Source organism: Cydia splendana, chromosome 15 (assembly GCF_910591565.1).
Source record: "Cydia splendana chromosome 15, ilCydSple1.2, whole genome shotgun sequence".
Taxonomy (NCBI): Eukaryota; Metazoa; Arthropoda; class Insecta; order Lepidoptera; family Tortricidae; genus Cydia; species Cydia splendana.
In genome coordinates, this window is record NC_085974.1 from 8,778,784 (window position 1) to 8,793,231 (window position 14,448).

The window sequence follows — 14,448 nt, forward strand, 5'->3', positions numbered from 1 at the left end:
AAACATTAAACCTTTGTTAATTTACGCAGTTAATTTTATATTTTCTTTACTTCCTTGAATTTTTGTTCTTATTTTTTTTAATAAGCATAACGAGAGTATAAACTGTGTAAATAAAATAGGTACCGTCAACCGGGGTGAATAGGGATGGTTGGGGTGAATAGGGACCACTGTTAAAAGGTGATTGACAATTTCTTAAACAAATACGCACACAAATTGTATCATACAAAACCTACGATTATTTTCAATCGAATAATACAATTTGTGTGGGTATTTTTTAAGAAATTGACAGGTAAATCACATTTTAAGTATTGTCCCTATTCACCCCAGCCATCCCTTTCACCCCGGTGGACGGTACTTGTATATACTGATTTAAGTGCTGAATGCATAAGAAATACGAGTATTAACATTGCTTTTATAACAAAGGACCTTCGACCACGTGATGTTTTATTTTAACTGCTAAAGTGAATTGCTATAATATTTATTACCGTGAGAATTAAACTGCAAGTACAAAGCAAGTTTCCTCGTTCATTCGGTTATTGTAAGGTACTTGACCTTGGGTTCAATACAGAGGCATTGTATAAGCAAAATTATAAATTTTCATATTAATCGAGCAGAACCCAAATATATACTTTTATGCTAAGTACCTACCTATTGCTTATTATCAATCATCATGGGAAAATTAAATGTACTACTACTACATCTTAAGACGAAACGGGAGCTGAGCTAAAAGTCAATTTTGAGATTTCAAGCTGAATATACCCGTCGCTCTGACGGGGCGTGAGAGACTGTATTTGTGTGTGTAATGCACGCACACAGATGCGTACGCTTGCACCCGCGCGCGCCTCATTGCCGACAATTTGCAATGTTATTTTTCGTGCGTTACTGCCACGAGGCGTTCACTTATTACTTACTGTGTTGCGATTGAATTTTTTGACCCGGCTTACGTTTACGGAACTCGATAATCTTTCTACTACTGTGACTTGGCTTTGTTTACTTGACTTTGCTGATCAGCTTATTGTTTTGGACTCCGTGAGTTGTGGTTACCTATTGGACCGGACGCAATGCATCTACCTTTATTCAAGTAATTAAGAGTAATTAGCCGAAACCTTTATAAGAGTGTAATTCATAAGAAGTACATAAGATATAATTTATGTACTGGTTTGCTGTTAGCTTTTAATTGTATCACTTTACATATATGTTACTCAAATAACTAACACGGTTACACTGTTGTAAGAACATTATTTTTCAGGTAGGCCTTATTATACCTACTATAGGCCTTATTACCTCCTAGTACCTTAGTAGTAGTAGTACTACTACGGAAATTGATTCAAAGACTCAAGACTGACTTAAGTGGCAGTAGGGTGTAGGGTTTTTTCTAGGCTTAATGAGTTCGCTGAAGCTTATTTTTTATACTTAGCGCACAGAACCACTAGTTTAACAGTATCAGCTCTAACCACATGTCACCATTTTGTCCTTTACGTAACAAACTCAGGGGCCCAGAATATCCGATGTACCTATCAAATCAAGGTTCTGTACCAAATAAGGCCCGGTTATTATAGTTCGTTATTTTTTAGCATTAGAAAGAAGGTAAACAATCATGACGTGTCTTTTTATTAATAATTTTTGAAAAACGCTTTCAAAAATTAGTTTATATTACTTATGAAAGCAAAAGAATATAAAAAAGTATATGATTAATACATACATACATACAATCACGCCTATTTCCCGGAGGGGTAGGCAGAGACCACGGATTTCCACTTGCTACGATCCTGACATACCACTTTCGCTTCCTTCACATTCATAACATTCCTCATACACGCTCGCCGGTTTAGGGTGCTCTTGCTCATTAATATGATTAATATGATTTATAATTCTAACATATTTGCTATGACTTATTTTTCAATGGTAATTTTTAATAAGACATGTCAAAATCTGTTACCTTAATGCAAAAACAACGAACTTTAAGCGTGCTAACTTTCAAAATTTCATTTTTTATAAGATAGTATAAGTAGATGGGCAAAAATTTTGCGTCCATGTCCACCAGTGAGTAAGTGATTGAGATACCTAAACATTTAACTTTATAATGTAAAATGATATAATTTACTAACCTACTCGTTTAATTTCAGGTAGGTTGAATAAGGAACCAAGTAACCATGGGGAGGAGCAGTATTTACTAACATTTTCTTTTTGGGTCTTCAGAGTGTATCGTTTCCTTTTTTTTGCACATATTACACTTAAATATATATTCTCTGTGTAAACCCTTACGTCTTTCAATGACAAAGGCAAGATCAGCAAATGTACAATTTGTATGATCGTGCCTGATATTTGAGATCACAGAAAATAAATATTTTAAATCCACTATTCTGCGACCTTCTAAAATTTTGTTTTATCATGATTCATGATCAAAAAGCTCGGATTCAATAGTCATATCAAACGTCGATTATGCAGTTGATGATGAGCTTGCATTTTCTACCATTGGTGCTGCAAATGCATCAACCGGTGGCGATAAACTTTGCCCTCTTGTAAAACAAATTACTATTGTGATTGTGTCCAGCAAAAGGCCAAAATTCGGTTTACTTTCCTGTTTAAAATATTACTAATTTATTCATATTTCAGATTAGGTACATAGGTAACTGTCTGAATGTTACAATGCCAGCTGGCAAATTCTATCACATTTGTTTGTTTGGTAGTCATGGTAACATTCACTTACATTGATATCCTTATTAAGATCTGTATCTTATTATCCAGACCTTAAAATATTGCCACCGTTGCCCTTTAAAAAAATACTGTTTAAATAATTGGCTACTCAAACAATGCTTCTATAGTATAAATAATGACTACACAAAAATGGGTAGTATTGTATATAATGCACGAAATAAGGCCCGATTCTTAAGCGGGTTTAAATTTTGAGGCCATGTCCGCTAATACTATAGACAAAATGTCAAGTTTAATAAACACAAAAAAAAAACATTGATGGGCCTTATTTTATAATTTAGGCCTTACTTTGTAATTTAAAGTAGAGTTAGGCCAAGAAAAATCTATAGCGATTTTGATAGAACACGCAGTGCAAGTATTATTTCAAACGTCGCTTCTATGAAATTATGACATATAAATAACACTTGCACTGCGTGTGCTATCAAAATTGCTGTAGACTTTTCTTGGTCTGACTCTAAAATATTCTTTATTACACCACAAACATAAAAACAAATTAAAAAAAAACCGGCGAAGTGCAAGTCGGACTCGCACACGAAGGGTTCCGTACCATTATTTATAAAAACGGTCACCCATCCAAGTACTGACCCCGCCCGACGTTGCTTAACTTCGGTCAAAAATCACGTTTGTTGTATGGGAGGCCCCACTAAAATTTTTATTTTATCCTGTTTTTAGTATTTGTTGTTATAGCGGCAACAGAAATAAATCATCTGTGAAAATTTCAACTGTCTAGCTATCACGGTTCGTGAGATACAGCCTGGTGACAGACGGACGGACGGACAGCGGAATCTTAGTAATAGGGTCCCGTGTTTTACCCTTTGGGTACGGAACCCTAAATCCGATTTACAATGTAGATAAAGGTAGCAACAGGCGGTCTTATCGCTGTTAGTTCTTATTCTTCGTTTGTTTAGCATTAGAGTGAAGGTGACGTGTCTTTTTTAAGCATGCAATCGTATAATTATTTAGCTTTTTTTGTAATAGTTATGTACTTAGTGGTTAATATTAGTATTTACTTACTATTTTTTTTTCAATAATGCTTAAAAACGAAGTATAGACATGACAACCAAATATTAACGCCATTGTAGGGCAGGATATACAGAACATGAATCATTAGTACTGTCACGCTCCGTGATTGTTGAGCCATTTAGGGTTCTAGCTAAATTGGACATTCCATAGAGCACGAGTAAGTATGGAACAACCAATTCAGCTAGGACCCTAAATTGCTCGACAATTACGAAGCGTGCCTGTAGGTACCTAAAAATTTTGTTAACCCATTTTAACCATGCAATAAAATATTTTTGATTTTGATTTCTAATTTGAAATATTAGAATCAAAAAGTTCATAATAGATTGTATATCATAACTACAAAAATGTGTTCCCTACTCTCAACCCAAAACCCCTTGTATCTTAGGATCTAGATATTTTCACACAAGACGGTTTATCGATAACTTCTTACATCACTAGATTATCGACATTAAATGTCGACTATTGCCCATCACTTTTCTGGCTGTGTACGTATTTAGAAACTTGACTCCGCCCCTAAAATTAGTGCGATAGGGACAACTGCAGCTGAGGCGAAAAATCCTGCGTAAAAATGACAAAAATCGAGGTTTCGTAGTCCTCTTTTTCCTCCCCCAAAACTTAACCAATCGTAACCAAATTTGGAAATCTAAATGATTATGAAATTATCTGTGTCGGACCGTTTTGCTTTTTTGGCTAATTGATATCAGTTTTGAATACCACGCCTCTCATTGCGGCATAGTCTATTAGGCCATTTTGGCCGTTTTTGAAGGGCTCTAGCGCCTTAAAAAACAAAAATATCAAAAAAAGCAAAACGGTCCGACACAGATATTGACAATATTAATCTGTGTTGAAAAAATCATTGCTCTAGCTTCAAAAACCACGGAGGAAAACGAGGACTACGTTTGTATGGAGGAATGACCACTCCTGTTGGCTCTTAACGCAGGGGTTAGAATTTTGAATTTGATGATCCTAGTAAATTATAGATTTTTATTAAAAATAGGTGGCAAACGAGAGACGGATCCGTATTTGCCCCTTGTTGCAAATATTTAGAATGGATATGAAGTCAAAGTTTACAAAATATGTATGTCATTACTAAGTACTCTAAGTAGCTCAGCCTTTTGGAAGCATTGTACCGATAATGTTATTTTGTCACAACCCATTCATCTCACTCTCAGACAATTTCGCCAAACGCTATTGAAGTCGCATCACGTAACCAAAATGCATTAGAATTTCAACTAAACCCAGTCACAAATAAACTTTGCCTCAGGCAAAGGGAAAGTGTAACCTCGAGAACACCCAATTAACCCTGACAAATCTTACAATAAACACAATATTTCCAAAAGAAAGTAGATGAGCTAACTAATCCGTAACGAGAATGGCCGGTACTTGTGAAATGACCGTATTTACGTAAAGTAAACTAGTTACTTCAACCGTGGTTATCTCATCCGCTTCCTTAGGTCATCGGGTTTGCAAAAGAGCTTAAGTTATGTCTTCTATGGTCAAGTTTGGGAGTGAGCTACATTTGATTTACAACCTTAGTTTTATAAACATAAGGTATATATCACATAGGTAACACTTTTAGGTGACGTGTTATAAATATGGACTTTATTTATATGTGATAAGGTAGAAAATCTAAAGTATCATAACCATCTGACAGTGTCAGTTAGTGGAGTAAGTACGAGTACGCTTAGACCATTTTAGTTTGACTGGATACGGTTACCTCACTGAATAAGCAAGTCACTTTTTTGATCTTATCCAGTTCGTTGCAAGTTTATTGGATTAGGAACTTGTCTTTTTATGACTTTTTGTGTGGTTTGCTAAATTAACCGTTTCTTACCTCATTGCATAATGTGAGTTATGAAAATAACAATATTTATAAAAATATTTAAACCGGTTATGATTATGAAGTTGGCGAAAAGGTTTTACATAATAGCTACAGAATAACTAACCAACCCATTAAGCATTGTGTAAAACAAAAAATAATATAACTTTCTTAGGCATCACGTAACTTTAGACTGGATTGTATAATAAAAAAAATCGTTACATCCCAGCATGTAGTTGTTATTTAGCAGGCACCTACCTAAAATTTATGTAAAACGGTCTAATGATTATATATAAAACCTACCTAGCTATTGTGTTAGATATTCGATGTTGTGATAGCACGCGATATGAACGCAAATCTCACGTAGCATACTGCATTCATATAGTAGGTTATACAATACAAAGTAAATATATTATGTAGGCACCTAGTCGGCAGTTGTTTTCTATAATGACACGCACGCCACTCTAAATGAACCTGCTTAACTTGTACTCTTAAGTATAATTATTCTAATAATGACTAGGCTCCCTATGGACTAAACCGGTTCGTGTGATGTGAAAATTGAGGCTAAATTGTATGTTATTTTTTCCAGGTCAAAGTTACACAGAAGCTACCTAATAATGACGAGAAATTCATCAGGAGCCTCACTAAAGGAGACTTCTTCGGTGAAAAAGCGTTACAAGGGTAAGTTTTTAATCTTATCTTTTTTTCTGACTCCTTTTATATTTTTATATGTTTTATATTTTTTAAGTTGAATGTTAAGACGTACCTAATGCAAAACATGTTTTCGAAAGTCGTATCTCTAGTGCTATAATGCCTGGTTATGTTTGGTCCTATCATATATGATGCACCTTTAGGTACCTAATTATCACTGAACTTATGGGGTCAATTCGTTGATCGGTAACTGCTATGGTTCTCTATCAGCGGACTTCTTTTGATCCGTACTGAACCCTCCATCCTGTTTGATCTCTAAGTGAACCATTCTAAGAACTTTCAATATTACCTATGCATAATTATTTAAGTGCTCCTGCTAATTATTTTCTTTGAACATACGAGTAAGCCGATTAGTTTGAAAATTAATTACAACTTTTGTAAATTTCAGTGACGACCTCCGAACAGCGAACATCATTGCTGACGCCCCTGAAGGCACCACTTGTCTCGTCATCGACAGGGAGACCTTCAACCAGCTCATCTCCACCCTTGACGAGATCCGTACCAAGTATAAGGATGAAGGCGAGAGCAGAGCTAGGTAAGGGTTCTTTTAAATTTATTTGTTCCTTTTTGGCAAAACCTATTGTCAACGCGCAGTAGTCCAGCAGCTAAGCCAAACTATATTCCAACTAACGTATCGAACTCCCAAGTTGTTGGGTAACTAAAAATTGCCTGCAGTTCAAATTACCGAATCAAGAGTCACAGACATTCTAATTGTCGATGATCAGGTCCCAGCTATGACGCATGAATGGCAGTTCTCAGATGATAATCACCCAAGCACCTAATGACTAATGAGATTTGAAAAAGTAATGAAGTAGCCAAGTTTCCTATGTCAAGTTCATCATAAAAACCGGAGCTAAACAGGCTTCGACGCAACAATAGATCTCAAATGAATGAGTCCTCTACTATTGTGTCGCTTATCTTTTATTTTTCACCAAAACAATGCATATTTTGGTGTTTTACGCCCGTTGATTTCACTGTCTTTAATTCGTTCTGTTTCTTTGATGCCAACAATTGCGAGGAAAATTGTGGTAAGTGTTGAAAAACATTTTTTTGTGTTTTTGAATAATTTATAAGTGTCACAACATGATGGTTGATTTACAGAAACTTCTCAATGTCAATGCGGTTTGAAAGAAGTCTTTAATTATAGGATGGAAGCCAGTGTTTAAGATGGTTATTAACTTTTCTCTTAGCTCGGAAAACACCTGTTTTAACAAGCGGCATTGAGTAGTAATTGCCATTCCCGCGGTTTTATGCGATTGTGAAGTGCTAAGCACAGTCTGTGAATTCTTCGTTTGCCGGAGAGCGGGCGCGTCGAGTTTTTGAGCGAACCAGCGTATCCTGGTCTCTAAATCCGTAATAAACGTCGGATATCGGAGAGCGTTTGGATATTGGTTCAATCGAATCATCAACTCGCCCGAGCTCTGCAAGCGATGTGAATGACACCTGAGAACACAATACGCCTGTATAGAAGATATCTTCGTCAAATATAATGGAAATGAAATTGAGAATGAACAAAAGTTAATTAATAACAAAAGAGTTGATTGCAGGTGCCATTGCATCAGGACTATTAAATATTTCGAAATTGTCTACGTTGCTGTATATTGCTCAATCTTATTGTCAGAAAAGAACTTACCGTTTATGTTAATTGAAAACCACAGTCAAAATTCCACAGTCTTATTCTTAAAGAAAATGACCATACTAGCCACAAAATGTTACTAGTGTATGATGCTATATAGGACATAGGGATATAGGTATTGAATCGGTAGCTGGCTTATTAAACTCCCTAACGAATTTAGATTTTTAGCTCCCAAAAAAACTTATACTTCGTGCCTACAGTTTGTTTGAAACTGTAGCAGTGACAAATATACGTACCTGTGTAAGTGTGTAGGTGCCTAGTTTGAATTGAAAATGTCTATTAACCTAACTCCAATATTTCCAGACTTAACGAAGAATTCGCAAACTTGCGCCTCTCAGACCTGCGTATCATCGCGACCCTCGGCATCGGCGGCTTCGGGCGCGTAGAGCTCGTCCAGATCCAGGGAGACCCGACCAGGTCCTTCGCGCTGAAACAGATGAAAAAGGCCCAGATCGTTGAAACGAGACAGCAACAGCACATCATGTCGGAGAAGGAGATCATGGCGGAGATGAACTGCGAGTTTATTGTGAAACTGTACAAGACGTTTAAGGATCGGAAGTACTTGTATATGCTGATGGAGACTTGTCTTGGAGGAGAGTTGTGGACGATACTCAGGGATAAAGGTGAGCTCTTGTTATTATTAGTCGTATTAGCGTATTACCTCTAGCGTCCCGACCATACTCGAGCAGGTCCTTCGCGCTGAAACAGATGAAGGCCCAGATCGTTGAAACGAGACAGCAACAGCATATCATGTCGGAGAAGGAGATCATGTCTGAGATGAACTGCGAGTTTATTGTGAAACTCTACAAGACGTTTAAGCATCGGAAGTACTTGTATATGCTGATGGAGACGTGTCTTGGAGGAGAGTTGTGGACGATACTCAGGGATAAAGATGAGCTCTTGTTAGTCGTATTATCCTCTAGCTTCCCGACCATACCCGAAAAGACCATAATGAAAACGTTAAAATGAAGCAAAAACACATGATCTACATCTACAATAGGTTATATAATTCATCCTTTTTGTGAGCGATCCTTATTAGATACATTTCTACAGAATGCCTTATATTTTAATATATTCAATATTTACTATATAATACAGGTATTTCTTGTGCAATAAATGTTAGGTAAATATAAGAGCGAACTATTATGTTATGAATGCCATTTTAAATTACCAGTTGTATAGCTTATTTAGTCTAAAGCAAGCATATTCAAAGCTTCTATAGATATTTGAATATCTCTATATACAATTATACATTCTATAATGAAGGCAATAACTACTAACCAAATATAGAAAAGGGCTTATACTTGGGGCCTTTGTAAATACATTCCTTTGTAGCCTTAATATGGCCAACATAAGCCGTTGAATCTTTTGTCCAATTTAAGTCGACGAACTCATTCGCATAGTTGTTTGTGACCTACGAAATTGGTGGTCTAAGGTTCGAATCACAATATGGGCATGTTTTTGTGGGATGAACAAGCATATTTGTTACGGATGACTTGTATGCGAAGAAACCATTCTTATTTTGGTCAACTTGTCTAAACTTGTCCTACATAATAATTAATTATTAATGTTTTCGTTTCAGGACAATTTGACGATGCAACTACAAGATTCTACACAGCTTGTGTAGTAGAGGCGTTCCACTATCTACATTCTAGGAATATTATATACAGGTAAACTTTACTTACTGTTAATGTATTGTTCGTCCAGGAGAACTAATTTCCCACAATATTTTCGCCACACCTGAGCTGGTAAAGGGTCTCTTGATTGTTCAAAAACCGATAGAAAAGTTGCATTTTATTCACATGTGAGGCAAAGTAGTCAAATGCATATTTTGAGTTGTTTTCTTATGTTTGCTGGTTGAATTGACTTTTAAATGATTATTTTGAATGATATACAATAATATATAGGTATATATTTAATAACATACATTTGGATTTGATTTTGTTTGTTTTTGTTTGATATCTTACAGTTAATATTTTCTTCAGGTTGGTGTGGTGAAAAATTTTGTGTTTCACTCGGGGCAAATTTTGTTTACCTCTCGTGCGTTGAAACCCTCGCAACGCTCAAGATTCCATTTTTCGGACCACTCGCTACGCTCGTGGTTCAATTTTGGAATCTTTCGCTTGCTCGGGTATCAATATTAGCACGAGCGGTTAAACAACAACTTTGCCCCCTTGTAAAACAAATAACTATTTCTTTACACTTTAATTATTTTACTCGGTTATATATTTCATTATTTTACTTTCCTTGACTATAAACGTGTGGTGTTCAGTCTTGCTGTCATATTATTGTTTCTCATGTTTGATACATCAAGACAAATAAATAAATGTAAGTATATGTACGTGATTAAGTAACTTTTTAATAATTAATCTCCTTACAAAAATCCATGTACAGTCGCCATCAGATATATCGGAGCGGCCAAGGTGCTCACAAATATCGGAACACGCCTCTATTGTCAGGGCGTTAGAGCGCGTGTTCAGATATTGTGAACACCTTGGCCGCTCCGATATATCTGATGGCGACTGTACCTACAAGAAGCAACGACAGTAGTTGATCAAAATAAAGAAGTGTGTAACATGCTAATCAGCAATATGCCTAAATAAACTAAAGAGTCGTTCTAAATTTAAATTTATCTGTTTTAAAATTTGATGATGTCATTATGTCGCTTGAAGCTATTTAAATCAAAATCATGTTTGTCGAGACAGAAAGGTTACTAACTGGTATTTTACTATCGGTAATCAGGATTCATATCTCCCCATTTCTGTAGAATTGTAGATATATTATTTAAGCACTATTATTCTGTTCCAGGGATCTTAAACCCGAAAATCTCCTCTTGGACTCCAAGGGCTACGTAAAACTCGTGGACTTCGGCTTCTCCAAGAAGCTTCAGGCCAGTCGCAAGACGTGGACGTTCTGTGGTACGCCGGAGTATGTGGCGCCTGAGGTCATCATGAATAGGGGTCACGACATTAGCGCGGATTATTGGTCCTTAGGTAAGATATGGGAAGAAAATACAGCACAGTATGACTGAATGCGAATAAAACTCACACTTTCTAAGGAAATTTTAACACTAAGTGACCCGCTCGCATTGCTCTCGAGTGTTATGTAGTGAGAAAGATTCAGCAGGTACCTCATTTTTTTTTGTAATACATGTTAAACTAGACATGTTTAAACCGAGTATGTTGTTTTCTCAAATACCAAGCACAAGCAGAGAACAATTATAATCCTCACTGCTCAAAAGATGGCTCTAGCGCTCCCGCTTACGACTTGTCCTAGCAGTTCGGCTACTCACCGACAGATGGCGCTGTTATTAACATTTCAATCTTAACATTACAGGTGTCCTCATGTTCGAGTTGCTCACGGGCTCTCCGCCGTTCACGGGCGCCGACCCGATGAAGACCTATAATAAGATCCTCAAGGGCATCGACGCCGTGGAGTTCCCGCGCTGCATAACGAGGAACGCGGCCAATCTTATCAAGAAGCTGTGCAGGGACAACCCTGCCGAGCGGCTTGGCTACCAACGAGGAGGCATCACGGAGATACAGAAGCACAAGTAAGTGTTTACTTTTTCAAAAATCAAATCAAAATACATTTATTGCAGATAACTATGATCCATACATGATAAATTTAGATACAATTACAAATAACAATAATAATCATACATCACAATAATACTAATAAATGTTAAATAAAAATAAAAATAAAATCACATAAAGTTAAAATTCATAAACTAAGCACATAATATTTTTACCAGACGATCGACGAGTGGATGTGGAATACCAGGCGATAGGATGAAATGGTTGTTATTTTTAAGTTTTTCATTCGATAGATGAAACTAAACAACTTCCAAGTAACGCCTTTAATACCAACAAACTGGGATTGTAGTTCTCAATTGCAAAAACTACCGTTGATTCTATATTTGTTCAATAAATCATTATCTTCCACCTATCAGAAGCAGTGAATAAGGCAATTCTAATTTCAGTAAAATCCACCGAAGTGTAGCTAGCTGTATATCTCGAAAATCTAGGAAATTGAGTTCATAATATTTGGCCAGCTAATTAATCCGTTAAAAGTCAGACTCCTTTTACAGTTGGCTTTTCCAATAACTTGCATTTCTAAGTTATCCGATTGAACTCTGATGCAGCTTATAGCGTCATATTCCATATAACTTGCTTGTCTCCCCATACAATGTGTACGCGCAGTTTAACCAACCAAGCATTCATTCCCAAATCCCATTCCAGATGGTTCGATGGCTTCAACTGGGAAGGCCTGGCGCAGCGCACCCTGGACCCACCCATCATGCCCGTGGTCAAGAACCCGGTGGACACGCACAACTTCGACCAGTACCCTCCTGACGCCGACGAGCCGCCACCGGATGACCTCTCCGGCTGGGACGCCACCTTCTAAAGAATAAGCTGGTGCTTTTTAGTAAACTACTTTCTAACCTAAAATTGGCCCAAAGAGTTTTGAAAGCGAGATAACCTTTGTAACAAGGAGATACATTACTATCGTGGACTTTACCGGTCTACTGTGGAAAAGTTTATGGCCATTTTAAGATATGAAACTTGTTTATGAAAAAGACATGGATGAAATTAATTTAAGAGTCGTCGAGACTCGATATTCGAGAACGCGACTGGCGAAGCTGGCCACGAGAGGTCGCTATTAAGCGTCACTGCGGGTAAATGCGACTTAGGTTCGGAGATGGCAAAATCCTAAAGTTTATTTATTAGTACGAAATTGTAGTCTCAAACCTTGCCAACTTAAATCTTTTAAATTGCAATTGTCAGAACAATCCTACGTTGCGGCGTAGTTAATGTTATATTGCCATTAACTTTAGTTAAGTTATATTTTAACAGGGTGACCGGAATGCCAAAATATCGTGTTACCATATTTCCAATAACAAAAATACATGTGCATGTATATCAATTTGCTAATGCTGTTCAATAACGTTTCCGTTTTTATTTTATTTTTACCGACCTTAAATTTTTACCATAGTCACCATAATATAATAATTAAGTATCTATTATAGAATATCCCCGATTATACCACTCGTGTTGTTAGGTGAGTATGTTTTTATTTATTCTTCTATTTCTTCTCCCGTGTAAAGGCCGATTATATTTGTATATAATACAGTTTATAAAACTGAATCTAATACTTAGTTGACTACATATTAAGGCTTATTACACACTACAATTATTTCATCAATTATCAATTACTGAACCACATCTTTATGCTTTTAAAATGACAGTGAATGACATTGTTTAAAACATTTCATTTATTCTGCGTGTAAAGTGTATGTTACTTTTGTTATACTTATATTTTAATTCAGCATGGTGCTCAAATGGTGTATAAAAGAGTTTGCTATTTTTATAATTCCTAACAATATACATAACCACATTATGTATTAAATATTAGTTATTTACTAGGAGTTAAAATAATTTATGAATTATATTTTAATATCCAAAAGTCCACTAATCTTTTGTTTAGTATTTTGATAAGTATCTAAGGTAAATGTCCCAATGTTTGACATCAACTATTAACACCGTTGTAACCTATATTGCTACATTAAGAATAAGGTGGCAACTATTGGGCTAGTGCCAAGTACTGGGACATTTACGTTATTAAAGTTTAGTTTGTCATGTACTAAACGTAGGTTGCTTTCTCTACTGGTAGCTATCTCGTAAACATGACATACCTATTGTAAGATTGTTAAGACTATAATATAAATCGGAATAATTAAAATAGTCAATTTAATTCTAAGTCTTCCATTTAACAACACGTCATTGTAAATATCCTATTAGTAAAATTCGATAACGTTATAAATAACATTTATAATTAAATTGTGTATGAATTTGTAAGTAAAAATTGTTTTTGAGACGTGAATTTATGATGTTGTAATTATGAAATATATTTTTTATTTATAAGAACACTATTTTTGTAATCAGTTTAAGTAATTACGCGAATATTTGAGAAAGTATGTAAAATATACTTTAGTTTAAATAAATTGTGTATTATTTACTCTCATTGCCGCATGGTTCTACTATCAGGGCTGCTGAGGCCTAGGCTGAACCTAGGTAGTGCAGGGATGCTAAGTGGATCTTCAATGAAGACTTGTTATTTAAACTTGTGTACGTACAAAGATTTATTTTATAAATTATAATTAAATTAATATAGTACAACTCGAGTTTGTCGTTCAATATATTTTGGAAGCTTGTCGTTGGCTGCTGGTTCGTTGCAGATCTTCGAATCTCAGCAATCGGCCGTCCGTGACGTCCTGACGTCACATAAGATGCGTTCTGAACAATGGCTATGCGCTTGTTTCTCACCACAAACAAAACAACATTCCTTACTGGTACTGATATAGAATTAATAAAGCAAGAGAAATGCTGTTCAAATAAATAATATATTAGTCATGGCGAAGGTTATTGTCTTACAATAAGGCAGTTTTATTTTTAACAACTTCAATGTCATAAGATTCAGTCAGTTTAATAATAAACTATGAAATGAAAAATAATTTTACATTTTCTTTAAATCAAACGAATTT

General features: G+C 35.8%; 1 protein-coding gene across 3 annotated transcripts in view; it reads left to right on the forward strand.

Annotated features, from left to right (window-relative positions):
- Positions 1-13,908, forward strand: part of LOC134797520 (cGMP-dependent protein kinase, isozyme 2 forms cD4/T1/T3A/T3B) — a 92,596-nt gene extending 78,688 nt beyond the window's left edge. For all 3 annotated transcript variants that reach the window (XM_063769770.1, XM_063769771.1, XM_063769769.1), the window contains 7 exons: positions 6,147-6,238; positions 6,657-6,803; positions 8,208-8,527; positions 9,487-9,574; positions 10,713-10,897; positions 11,241-11,457; positions 12,146-13,908. In XM_063769770.1, the coding sequence (XP_063625840.1) occupies positions 6,147-6,238; positions 6,657-6,803; positions 8,208-8,527; positions 9,487-9,574; positions 10,713-10,897; positions 11,241-11,457; positions 12,146-12,311 (1,215 nt within the window). In that variant the 3' untranslated portion in view covers positions 12,312-13,908. The remainder of the gene's footprint in view (positions 1-6,146; positions 6,239-6,656; positions 6,804-8,207; positions 8,528-9,486; positions 9,575-10,712; positions 10,898-11,240; positions 11,458-12,145) is intronic.
- Positions 13,909-14,448: the final 540 nt, after the last annotated feature.